General features: G+C 34.8%; 2 protein-coding genes across 2 annotated transcripts; one reads left to right on the forward strand and one right to left on the reverse strand.

Moving 5' to 3' along the window:
• The first annotated feature begins 1,397 nt into the window (after positions 1-1,397).
• LOC111629432 (germ cell-less protein-like 1) lies at positions 1,398-4,788 on the forward strand. Its single transcript, XM_023373333.1, has 4 exons — positions 1,398-3,373; positions 3,481-3,542; positions 3,601-3,775; positions 3,853-4,788. The coding sequence occupies exons 1-4, from the start codon at positions 3,197-3,199 to the stop codon at positions 3,988-3,990; spliced, it is 552 nt and encodes a 183-aa protein (XP_023229101.1). The 5' UTR covers positions 1,398-3,196; the 3' UTR covers positions 3,991-4,788.
• Positions 4,789-5,194: 406 nt separating this feature from the next.
• Positions 5,195-8,092, reverse strand: LOC111629427 (3'(2'),5'-bisphosphate nucleotidase 1-like). Its single transcript, XM_023373325.1, has 2 exons — positions 7,165-8,092; positions 5,195-6,301 (listed from the first exon to the last, which is right to left on the reverse strand). Exons 1-2 carry the CDS (start codon positions 8,083-8,085, stop codon positions 6,248-6,250), a joined length of 975 nt encoding a protein of 324 aa, XP_023229093.1. The 5' UTR covers positions 8,086-8,092; the 3' UTR covers positions 5,195-6,247.
• Between the last annotated feature and the right edge of the window lie 5,972 nt (positions 8,093-14,064).

The following is a 14,064-nucleotide window of genomic DNA, read 5'->3' on the forward strand; positions in this document are numbered from 1 at the left end:
CGAGAATGGACTAAGGGCACTAGGCTAATCCTCTAAATTCCTTGAAGCACCGTCTAAATATTATTTTAATGCATTTATATTTGAAACCTTTCACTTGAAAAATGTATTGTGTATTTCTTCCATCCCTCCCCTCTCCTCTACGCTGAGTTCAATTCTTTCGCGAACCATCCTGATCATCCCCAGAGCTCCTTTAGAAACTCATCGACAGGACTAGCTTACAAACAAGTGTTCCTGTGTTTTGTGCGTGTCCAGGCAGTTCTATAATAAGTGATTTTATTTCTTGTGCTTATTGAAAACAAAATTGCATTAGTGATTTTTGTATTTCTATTATCATAAATCACTTTACAGTTTTCATCTAAAGTGTGAATCTACTTAAAAACGTTATATGTGATTAGAAAGCTTTGAATTCAGCATATAAGGAAACTCATTAGAAGAAGCATGTCCCTCGGAGCGAAACATAACGTAGTTTAAATTCGTGAATGGTGCGGTTGGTCTAGGTTAGGGGTCCCCAAAGTGGTCGATAAGAGTTCTCCAGGGGTCGATTAATACCAAAGATGATCAATTAAATTGTCTAGGAAAAAAATAGAATATTCCAATAAAAATTCGAAATACGGACATTACTGACTACCCTAGTTATAACTTGAGTTTTTGCCTTAGCCTACGCCGCTTTAAGCATGTGTTACTCTGTTTTCACGCATCTGGCAACTGTACTAGTGTTGCAAACATGTTATGAACGCTGGTAGTTCATTATACACAGACATACGTTGCAGTTACACTCTAGTAGGGTTGTCACGCTAAGTATTTTATACCTAAATGTAGATATTTTGTCCTTTACAGAGAAAATATCGTAATATATCGAAAATCATTAATATAGTGCAAAAGCGTTTGCAAGAAAAAATGACCTTTCAAGTAAAAGTGGAGCTATTTAAATCTTCACTGGCACGATCCGATTTTAAATATTTTTCAAACTTGCGAGTACTAAAAGAAAATGAAAAAATTTCCGACCGTGATTTGGAGATATATATCAAACATCTTAATAAATTAATGCAACATTTATTTCCAAATTTTGTCATTGTAGACTCATAAATTCCCACTGTCGTTCGTCCGTATGTCTTAATCTCGAGAATGGAGTTATATGAAATCCGAGACCAGATATGGAAACTTTAGGGATATACCTTATATATCCCTAAAGTTTCCTATATACCTTATTTTAATAAGGTATATCGGATACTATATTTTAATAAGGTATATCCCTAAGATATTTGAAAGAATTAAGAAAATATTAAATAGTAGAATCAATCTAATACCAGAAAAAGTAAATACAACAAAAAACCATTTATGTTATAGAAATCANATCTAAGTGACTCGTACAACATGGAATTCATATAAAATGGAAAAATCAACAGTGTTATAGGGGGTTCGACTGTAGTGTGTATGATTGCCAAAAACAGCAATACATACTACACAGCAGTTTGGCATACTGTTTATAATGCTGTCCAGCAGTTTCTGGGATAATGAATCCCACTCTTGCACAAGTATTCTTTGGAGCTCTGCAGTAGTCTGTGTTACAATGCTGTGTCCAGGGGCATACCATTATATTCTATGAGGTTTAAGTCTGTTGAATAAGGTGACCAGTCCAGACACCTTATATCAATTTCCAGGCATTCCTAAACCAAGCCAGACCTGTGAGGGTGAGCATTATCATCCATTAAAATGAACCCAGGATCAAATGCATCTCTAAAATGTTGCATATACTGCTACAGGATGACATACCTATAAATCTGGCCCGTTACAGTACCACATTTGAATACATGCAGTGACATACGTGACCTTAACATGATACCAACCCAAATAAAGGCTTCTCTGCCTTCAGACTGATGACATTCAATGATGTGGGCAGAATTATAACATGTTCCTGGAGCTTGCCAGATATATACACTCATCAACTATTAGTTTCTAGGCTGTAATGGGACTCGTCAATACCGATGGCTGGTGTGCTGAAATGCCTTCAGCACACCAGGTTCTGTGGATCATGATGTGCCATGCAATTAAAAGAATGCATACTGTAGTTGCTCATAAACTGATGTCCTGTAGCTGTTTGTAAATTGTTTGCCAAATGTCATGGCAGCCCTAGTGATACTTGCATAAGAAGGGGTTGACAGACTAATTTGACTAGAAGCGTTTTTTGTAGTGTCAATCAGTTTATTTATTTTCTTGTCATCATAGAGTCAACTCACTCAGAAACTCCTTTTCCAATTTACTAACAGTGTCTGAAAGAGATTTCTGTTACAAATTACAAATGTGTTACAAATTAGTTTATTCAACGTATCAACATCACTATCAGAGTGGCTAGAGAGAAAGATAATTTCATTAGCTAAACCAAAATTACGGTTGGCAGCTTCACAAAGTTTAGATCTATGTTTCTTGTGTATAAGAGTGCTGTTGCCTTCTGGACAGTTGGCCAAAATTATGTCCAGAAGCTCCCGTAATTTTATGCATACTGTCGAGATGTGTGGACCCAATCCTACAGCCCCAGAACCAGAAGAACTGTCCATCTAGAACTAACTAATGCAAAATCACAAAAACAAGAGCGACGATGCCAAAAACAGCAAAAACTGAAAATACTGCAGTGCAGATACCAAACTACTGCAATGTAGATATTTAAACAGGAAGTAGCCTATAGCTCTACAACAAAATGAGCAATTACCTACACCTGTTTTTTTGTTTTTAAATACGTATGTACGTAATAAAACAGCAGTGCATCACAATCTATAAGATCCATTTTGACATCTGAAATAAAAATGATTAATAATGCACACCATAGAATATAGTGCTCGTCTGACAACCAACTTCATGACCATGAATTTTCACATCTATGAATCAAAAAGTAGCACCTCTCTGTTTTGATGTTTATCTGACATTAGCCTTGATGTCTGTACATTCTATTATACTGTAGTTCACAAATTTACAGAGGCTGTCATACCAATTTATATACTCGGTTGTAGGCCTGTAAGTGCATAGTGAGCATCCAGCTTGCTTGGACCAAATAGTTTTCAAATGGAAGTTATTATAATAAAAATAAGTAGTACAAGTTTGTTTTAGATAAAAGATAAATAATAATTCCACATTAAATTTTTTACAAGATTTTTGTGTACAGAAAGTTTTAATCTATATAAATGTGCTTCATGTACAGTACATGAAACCTAACTTCAAATCAATTTGTGTTTTGAATCGTAAATGTCAAAGTATCCAAATAAATAGTTATAAATTGATTAAAAAAAATGTTTTTAATTTCAGACCCAAACAAATAGCTCAGGAAGAATTTGATTCACAGTGTCTGAGGTGTGCCAGAAAATTAATTTCGGATGGACAGGTATACATGAATAAAGTTTAATTATGTCTCCTCTTAGATTTATTTACTAATAATGATTTGTGTCTAATCATAAAAAAACTTAAATACATTTCTTTATGATGCCACAGCATATCTGGAGATGGACAGGATTTAATTTCGGACTAGATTTGGTGGTAACATATCACATGAGGTATGTTTAAATTGTTTCATTTTCCAGTTTTTCTTCTTTTTAACACTTACTTCTACAGGTGTGTACGATTTCGTCGTAACCAGAGGAACGATTCCGAACGGTATATTCCTTCTATCCAGCCATGCAGGCGTCATCTGATGTACCGTTTAACGATTTATTCTCTGGATAAACAAGGCCATGCCACTTACACGGCTACAACCAATTTGAAAACTTTGACTCTTGCCAAAAATGAAGTAAAGATTTATTTTTTGCATAATCTCCTTTTAAACTTTCATTAATTAACTAAAATTTAAAATTTTTATAAATTTAGGAAGTGAAAGTATTGAATCTCGACAAAGACTGTCCATTTCCCATAGTGGTCAGTGCAAATTTTCTGGTTACGACTCCTCTTCACTCTCCGAACTCTAGCAGGCAGCATTCGCCTGTGAGAAATGCAAAAGACAGTTAATAACATTATCGTTGGAACTTGTAATTATTCATTTTTGTACATGAACAATGTAAAAAACATAATCAAAATATTCATAAGGTGCTTACTAAAATATATCAGATTTTATTAATATATTTATTTGCCACTATATATACTTACATTATTCAGTTCAGATTTAAATATCTGAAGATATATTATTTTTAGATTGTTATGTTTTCATTGTTTATAGAAAGATTTCACGTCGTTATCATTTCACAGGTGCAAATTGATTGTCTACCCTTTTCATATTCAGTTTTGAGATAATTTTTGTCACAGCACATTTTTTTTTACTCGCGCACTTTTCCGCATGTTAATCAGTCTGAACATCAGTTATTTGCATCACTTCATGGTAATTAAGTGTCTTTTTTTTTCTTAATATCACATTGTTTTCTTCAGAAAGTGTATGTAAAATATAAACTGGTGCGGTTCATTCGGTCAAAATGAGAGATTTTTACGGAAAATCTTAGAGAAAAATTATTGTAATGTAATTATTTGAAATGTTTTTATTGACATTTTGTTAAAAAAAATCATTTCTGTGATAGATAATTGTTAATCATCTTCAGACTATTATATTCAGAATCTATTTTGCTTCATTTGTTTCTCTTTGAAGCCAAGCAAGGCTTCGAAATTTATGAAAGTGCCATTATTGTTTGCAACTCGGGCATAAGTGTTTAGGGCGTTAAAGTTATAATCTAGTGCCTTTTTTATAAATTTTGTTTATTTCTAACAGTAGTCAACAATATATTTTGTGTTAATGTCTGTTAAAAATATTGCATTAGCCTTTTTTTTTTTTTTTAAGAAATATCTTTATTATGTATAATATTGCCATAAAATTTAATATATGTTGATATTGAATGATAATTAAATATCTTTTAATATAGATTGTGTGAATTTTTTCATCCTTGGAAAAATTTGTAACACTAATACAAATGTAGTTAATGTTATTGTGTACAGTACACAGTATAGTGTGTAAGAACACACTATACTGTGTTTGCCATCTATCTATTATTCTAGCTCAGCAGTTCTTAACCTTTTTAGTGGTCAGCACCCCCTTGAATCTGAAAATAAGCTCTTGCACCCCCTTAAAAAATGTGTGTATATTTTTTTTTAAGAAAAAACATTTATTGCGTAAACAAATGTCGTGTTTATTTACAATATATTACTATATAACATAAAAATCAATATTTAAATTTTAATGGCTAGGTGGTTGTTGTTTATTCATAATAATTCTATTAAAACGAGGCTCTTTTTTTGAAAGAGCCACACACAAGTCATCAGATGCATTTCAGCAATTTCTGGCTTTTGTTTTGATGTGCAAAAGTGCTGTATTCAAGGAATGCAAACATGTCTCAACTAGTTTCTGTACTGCACGTGACAATGTGATTACATTAACTGCTGATAAGAGCTATGTGCTGAGAGACTGTGGAGTAGAGAGTATAGAAGTGGGGGTGCCGTGTTGCTGGGTACCACAGTTTGTGGAGAACATGGTCGCCTTGTTTGTTTATTTTTTTTAATTTTTGAAATTTCTCTCACACCACAGGTTAAGAACCGCTGCTCTAGCTGTAGTAATACCCATTACTACAGCTAGAAAACCCCAAATAGAATTTGGCAAGAGTTGGCCACACCTATTGCATCATAGATTTATGGTGTTGCCAAACTCCTCTCAAGTTCTACTTTTGTTCAATCATCTCGAACTGAACAGCTACTATTTGAAACGTTATATTATAATATATCTTCACGTTGCCATTGTCAGAACCTAGTATCAAATTTCAGATGCATGTAGTTTATGAGTTTTACTTGACAAGATCTACAAGTAGCATCATGTGATAACATTCATGTTGCTACTCGTAACTCGAGACTAGGCACTCCATAACATGTGCCTCGTCGACCATGCCACTTGACAGGTGCATCTAGAGAATTCATCTGCAATAAACAAGTACAACATGTATTTTTGTTAACACCCAACATTTAATTTTTATGTTAACCTTAATATGCCAGTTTTTCTGCAACAAATGAAATCATAAGAACAAAGACGTACAGTACTGTATGCGATCAATTTAAAATTTAGAAGAAAACTCATTTTTACACTTTTATTAACATTTTTAATATTAAAAAATACAGATTTCTGATCCTACTGAATATTTTATACAAAAATATCATATCGTCATCGTTTACATTATGTATAACAATACACTAATAATTAATATCTAAATTCAAACATCTTCGAATGGTAATTGGCTCAATACCTAAAAAAGTAGGGAACGAACCTCCCCGGGTTCAACTTGACGTACACCTATAAAGTACAACATATTCATCATCAGTCATTAAATATCGACATGGCATTTACAAAATAGTTTTTTAGTAGTCGGTTAGTTTATAAACAATCGTCTCTAATATAAAATTTGCGTATAAAAACATGCGTAAGTTCCTACTTTGTTTTTTTTTCTACATGACAATTATTAAAAAAAATACACAAAAAATTTATCTCTAAGGTGAAATTGTTTCTTTTAGACTGTGTTCACGGGCCTTTAATAAATTTGCAACATACGCAATTAATTTTGTTTGTACGTATAAAAATACGTATTAGAATAATTCGTTATTTACAAAAGAAAATTTTGGTAATGATTATTTTACAAAATTTACAATTACAAACATTTGAATACAAAATTGTGATTTCCAAAATTAAAACAATGCGTTGTTTCCAATTGCCCGATAAATGAAAATGTACCCAGAAGAATCCGACTTGGCAATGCCGGCGAGGAGTTTTGAACATCATTCCTTAAATCTTTGGCATTTACTGTCTTATGTGAAGCATTGCAGGGTGATAGTCGGTCTCGTGCCATCACTGGGCAAGTTTTTTGCTGACTGCCTGGTAGAAAGTTATAAAATGCCACGTATTAAATTTGATCAAGCATCGTAATGTAGCTAATACGAGATATGGCGATATAAAAATCAAATATTCAGGTATCAAGTGTAAGAGAAATGTAAAGATTACAATTGGAATTATTATATTAATGCGTTTAATATACTGTATAAAACTTTATCAGTATTGTAAAGATTATAACCCAAAATTATCATTCCTTATGCTTTGATTTTGGAAACCAGCATTATTTAAATGTAAAAAACTCTGTTTTAAGGAGATAGAGAATTTCTTACATCCTCAGGGATGCGGGAGCGATACCATTCGTGGATACCGGCACTGCAGGTGGCCAAGACGCCTCCCGAGTTGACATGCTCGACTTTACCGTGATACTCGAAAGGGTTGCCGTGGACGTCTGTCAGCTTTCCGCCGATGGCGTGCAGCAGGGCTTCCGGAGCGCAAGTGTCCCACTTCTTGCATCCCGGACTGGGAAAGACGTAAGCGTGAGCCTTTCCTTCGATGAGAAGAATCACCTTGTGTCCCGCTCCCCCCACTCTGAGGATATTGTCCGGTTTGAGTGCTTCCAGACAGGAATTAATGGCCGCGTTAGAATGAGACCGGGTGGTGGTGATGACGTTTCCCTCCGGAGGATCCTTGCGCTCGATTCCAAAGGCACCGACTCCCAACACTCCCCACATGGTGCGACCCAGTTTGGTGGGATCCTTTTCGATCTGGTAGTTGTAATATGGTTGGTGAATGACTCCGCCCACTGCCTTTCCATTAACTGCTACTCCTATGAGGATTGTCACGTGGTCTAGCAGTCCTTGAGTGTACTCTGATGTTCCATCCAGAGGATCAACCCAGACAACTACATCCTCTTCCTTCACAGCCTGTAGATCTTGGGGACATTTAATAGTTAATACGTCTTTATCCAGGGTGCTGACGACCCATTCTTCATCAAGTGTTTCTTGAGGATCCAACACCTCTTCACCAATAATCGATACTTTTGGAAATTGTCTCGAGAGGGAAGTTACGATGCATCTCTGTACGGAGCGATCGGCTTCCGTCTGGAGATCGTTAACACCCTTTTCTACGATACCCAAGTCTCCACGACTCATAATATCCCTAATTATCTTGCCAGCTCTGTTAGCAACCGCAACAGATGCCGAAAGTAATCGCATCAACAGAGGACTACAGTTTGCCGTAGTGGCCGCCATTTTGTTTTCTCCCCCTTACGTCACCGATCGATAAAACTCGAGGTTAACAAGATAAGCCGTTATTGATTATTGTTATGAAACTAATATTAATTAAATTATTTATGTAGATAAAATATATTAAATATCAATATATATATATAATCTTTCGGAATTCATCGAAAAAAATACTCTAATTGAACCTAATTACGTGTTGTGTCGCCATTCGTCGTTATTGATTTAATTATAGAAAATATTTAACGTTAATCTTAAAGAACGATATAAAATTTTAAATTTGCGTCTAAATGTATAATTACCGTGATTATTCATTCCTACTTCTAAACGCATGTCTCGTTTTGTGTTATCCGCCTTTATTGAAACAGTTATGTCCAATAAAATAATCTTTTCTAGCAGTGGCATGCCGAGAATGGACTAAGGGCACTAGGCTAATCCTCTAAATTCCTTGAAGCACCGTCTAAATATTATTTTAATGCATTTATATTTGAAACCTTTCACTTGAAAAATGTATTGTGTATTTCTTCCATCCCTCCCCTCTCCTCTACGCTGAGTTCAATTCTTTCGCGAACCATCCTGATCATCCCCAGAGCTCCTTTAGAAACTCATCGACAGGACTAGCTTACAAACAAGTGTTCCTGTGTTTTGTGCGTGTCCAGGCAGTTCTATAATAAGTGATTTTATTTCTTGTGCTTATTGAAAACAAAATTGCATTAGTGATTTTTGTATTTCTATTATCATAAATCACTTTACAGTTTTCATCTAAAGTGTGAATCTACTTAAAAACGTTATATGTGATTAGAAAGCTTTGAATTCAGCATATAAGGAAACTCATTAGAAGAAGCATGTCCCTCGGAGCGAAACATAACGTAGTTTAAATTCGTGAATGGTGCGGTTGGTCTAGGTTAGGGGTCCCCAAAGTGGTCGATATCGACCCCAAGGGGTCGATAAGAGTTCTCCAGGGGTCGATTAATACCAAAGATGATCAATTAAATTGTCTAGGAAAAAAATAGAATATTCCAATAAAAATTCGAAATACGGACATTACTGACTACCCTAGTTATAACTTGAGTTTTTGCCTTAGCCTACGCCGCTTTAAGCATGTGTTACTCTGTTTTCACGCATCTGGCAACTGTACTAGTGTTGCAAACATGTTATGAACGCTGGTAGTTCATTATACACAGACATACGTTGCAGTTACACTCTAGTAGGGTTGTCACGCTAAGTATTTTATACCTAAATGTAGATATTTTGTCCTTTACAGAGAAAATATCGTAATATATCGAAAATCATTAATATAGTGCAAAAGCGTTTGCAAGAAAAAATGACCTTTCAAGTAAAAGTGGAGCTATTTAAATCTTCACTGGCACGATCCGATTTTAAATATTTTTCAAACTTGCGAGTACTAAAAGAAAATGAAAAGATTTCCGACCGTGATTTGGAGATATATATCAAACATCTTAATAAATTAATGCAACATTTATTTCCAAATTTTGTCATTGTAGATTCATAAATTCCCACTGTCGTTCGTCCGTATGTCTTAATCTCGAGAATGGAGTTATATGAAATCCGAGACCAGATGTGGAAACTTTAGGGATATACCTTATTTTAATAAGGTATATCCCTAAAGTTTCCTATATACCTTATTTTAATAAGGTATATCGGATACTACATTTTAATAAGGTATATCCCTAAGATATTTGAAAGAATTAAGAAAATATTAAATAGTAGAATCAATCTAATACCAGAAAAAGTAAATACAACAAAAAACCATTTATGTTATAGAAATCAAGGAAATTACGATAAATTAGAAGAAAAAGGAGTTGTATATTCATTTAATTGTAGCTGTAAACCAGAAAAAATATATATAGGAGAAACAAAAAGGAAATTAAAAATAAGAATAAATGCAATCAAGAGAAATTATGTAAATTCAGTAGTCGCAGAGCATTGTAATAATACAGGTTGTGAAATAGTATTGAATTCCGTAAAAATAAAGAAAAAAGAAAAGAATAATTACAAAAGACAACTTTATGAACATATTTATATAATCAGACAAAATAATAGAATAAACAGCAATAATGGTAGAGAAATCCACCAATCATGGCTAAGATTCATAGATAAAGGGGTGTGTCTAAAAGATAAAAAGAACGATGGAAAGAAATGGAAACGAAGTGTGAGGCAAACAGAAAGAGAACAAATGTATAAAATTTAGATAATGTTAATAGAATTTGGTTTAATACAGGTTTAAAATAATAGTAATTGTGATCTTGTTGATAAAACTTGAATATCCAGTGGTGCAAAAAATAAAGGAAAACTGGAAAATTGTAAGAATTTTATTGAATATTTAAAATGTAAATTTTAATAAAAAAATTTTTATTGTTTATAGAATATATATAAATACCTGCTGAGGAGGGACGAATATGTCCGAAACGCAAAATTGTGTATGTGTCCAGGTATATGAAATAAAATAAAAATTGTTTTCTGTTAATCTTTGTAATATTATCTGTAAAACCAGTATAATAAGTCCTGATAATAGAAGATACGAATTTATAGTCGAAAATTTACATATTAATAAGAAAAAAGGACATTGAGGCAATTTAATTAAGGCTAGATATTCATTGGTCAAAAGTACTTGGCTATTGTAACTCGATTATACAATAAATATCACAATAAACATTTTTGATTGAGTGCAATACGGTTGGACATACACGCATTGTATGTTATCCTGCGGCAGACTTTTCTATACGTTATTAGGCGTCATAATTGCATAGGGCACGAACTTCGACGACAGTAAAAAAACAAAAGGTCTCACCGAGATTCGAACTGGGATCGCTGGATTCAAAGTCCAGAGTGCTTATCGTTACACCATGAGACCTCCGCAAGAGCCGCTTCTCGAAAGCCCATTTATAAGCCAATCAGCGTACCAACGGACATTACTTGGTTCGTTCGTCACATGCGACGGAAATTTGAGTGTCGCAAAAGAGTTAATGAAAAATTGTTCCTGGTGATTGGACATGGCGACAAGTTAAGGTATTTTAAGTGTCTATTACGCCTCCTATAAACGGGTTCGTATAATGCTGATTCGTGTATAGCGGCGAAAAATTGCGACCGTATTCGTATAAACACGCTAAAAGAAACTCGTAAAATACGGTAAAATGTCATCGCCGACTTGTGTCGCGACAGAATTAGTCAAATCTACTCCAATAGCGGATATTGCACAAACAGTTGAGTTTTAAACTAGTGTTGCAACGAATAGTATATTCGGCCAAATTATTCGGCTTGATTTACGCACGTACGAAAATTGGCACGCAAACCACATTATGGCAAGGATCCTGCACTCTATTCGCCCGCTGTCACTAACCTTTGCCACTCGCGTTAATTCTTGACAGTTGTAGCGGACAGACAAGAGGGTCATGGCAGTATGTGATAAATGATGATATCAAATGTGGATAACAGTGAAATGGCTTACACATGTAAATAACGGAAAAAGAACAAAGAAGGACCGCGAAGTGAAATTCTGAAAATAAATTTGAAATTGAGTCGATGACATAATCGAACAAGTCGAGGCAGCTTATTGGCACGAAATTTGCGGTTGTCAATGCCAAACAATTGTTGTCATAGACTTCGGAAAGCTAAATGCTTGTAATGAAAGTTATTTAACGTGCACGGGCAAAAGCCTGGGCCGTTCGGGCTACCAAGCTGTCTCGAATCTGTGAAATCATAACTGTAACTTATACCGACGTCCTATCTGTCTCTTTTCTCCGTTATCACCACGCTATGAGTCACGTAATTGTAAAATGGGAACTCTACGACGGAAAAGTGACGAATCGAAAGTATCGTGAGCGCGTATTATGATGTATGCATAGGCATACATGGATTAGAGCGATAGAGGAAAGAGAAAGGGAAGAGCAAAGACGAGCGCTTAAAAAGAAGGATAGGCAGGGTCAGACCCTCAGATGTGCGAGGATTCTCCAACGATAAGCGTGTACTGTACGTGGGCTGATCTTTGTAATTATAAATTGTGAATACATGTGACTAATAATATGTTTTTTTTTTATTTTGTGCATGTTAGAAGTTATAAATAAATATAAACAAACGACACTCATCCAACAACAGTAAATCTAAATACCAAAATGATTAATTTACTGTGTTTTTGTTATTTATTACTCCTGTTTTTAGGTATTCGGCCGAATAGTCCGAATACCGAATAGTAACCGAATATTCGTTACATCACTAGTTTAAACGTGCATCGGACCTACTAAACACCATTTATTGTTTAATTAACGGCCATAAAAATTATATTTATATTAATGATGTCTCCAAAGTTCAGCAAATTTTTCGCAAAAAACTAATTTATCAGGAAACACGCGCCCGCCGTTCGACGCGCCGCTCCACGACGAAAACAAGCATAAGCAATGGCGTCGTCGAACGGTGAATACTCGGTATGTAATCCTACAATTTTTTGCTTATAGCATAGTTTATATGGATTATTCCCAAAAAATTATACGTGTTTTGGAAATGTTGGGTCAAATTAGTCTAGAATCGATTAATTTTATGGAAGAAAACCTTTCAAACAGCCATAGTCTGTAAACTGCATACGTGCCGGGCTGCGATTGGCTCACTCGTAGAACATGAATTTCATAAAAAGCGGAACGTATCTACCGTGTTATAGGGAGCTCGACTGGTATTTTTATTAAATCAAAATAAGTGTATAAATCGCGGTAATCGTTAATCTTGGAAAATTATTAGATTTCAATGCTTATGATGTTTCGTTATTTTAATTAAAGTTTGTGTGTTTGTTGTGTTAAGCAAAACACCAAAAACCCATAACTTCTGTTCGTGTGAAATATCGAAAATTCTTGTGGACAAAATATTTAAATCACCCGCCCAGAAACGAAGAAAACGAGATTATTTCTTTATAAGTTATTTATTTTCAAAATTCTTAAAGTTGCAATTAAAAAACTAACAAGCAATTATTTATTGTGACATGGTCGCAATGCCGGGCGGCAATTTTTAATCATATTTTTAAAAGACCATCAAACAGCTTCAAAATAAAACCGGATTAGTGGGAGGGTTTATAACGACGTAATGTACGCGAATTGCCGAGCGGAGTGAGGAACAAACTGCCAACGAGGCAGCATTTAATTTAATTTAAGTCGACTTTGTGCTTGCTTATAATGCGCACCCTAAAGGCGACCATACACGTTAAGTTAATCCTTTGAGGCTGCCTAACCTTGAGGAACTTCAAAATTTCCTATTGCCCACACACGAAGAAGAAAATCTCTCAGCAGAGCTGTAGCTAGGGTGGGGCAAGTTGGGCACGTGCCCTGGGCGCCACTCGCAGAGCGGCGCTAATGGTCTCCAAGACAAACAAGATTTGTTTCTGGAGGGGAAGGAAAGGGGGAGAGGCGCCAGTTATATTCGCTACGCCATTGTCTTTCAGTCAGTCAGTCGGCCATGGCATCTGATGACGACATACTGGCTGTTCTTGGATGTTTATTGGCAACAAATTCTATTAACACTCGCGGGAAAAAAGTATGCATAAGAGTCTATGGTGTAAATAGTAGTAGTAGTGGTTTGGGTAGCACTGATCACAAAATTAATTTTTCATACGAATAATTTTTTAATGGAATTATTTCAGATCACGAAATTAATTTCTCAAGAGAAATCTTGGGCTATAGATTATGTTAAAAAGCATCAATTATCAGCGAAATATCAATGGCAAGTCGATTTTACTACCAAAAAATTCATGGATTAAATTTTATAGACGAACTAGCTGTTACCCGCGACTTCGTCAGCGGAGGTTTTGCAAGCAAACCCCATTTACATCCAATATTTCAATAACCATAGTAATTGTTATATAACACCTACCGCTGAAGAGAATTGCCGAAAATCAAACGAACTATTTTCAATTTGATCAATTTTCTGAAACGTTTACAATCGTTCTATAATCGAACCAATACGCAATAACAAATTCGAATTTAAAAC

Source organism: Centruroides sculpturatus, unplaced genomic scaffold (assembly GCF_000671375.1).
Source record: "Centruroides sculpturatus isolate CEXI.00-Female unplaced genomic scaffold, Cexi_2.0 scaffold581, whole genome shotgun sequence".
NCBI lineage: Eukaryota > Metazoa > Arthropoda > Arachnida > Scorpiones > Buthidae > Centruroides > Centruroides sculpturatus.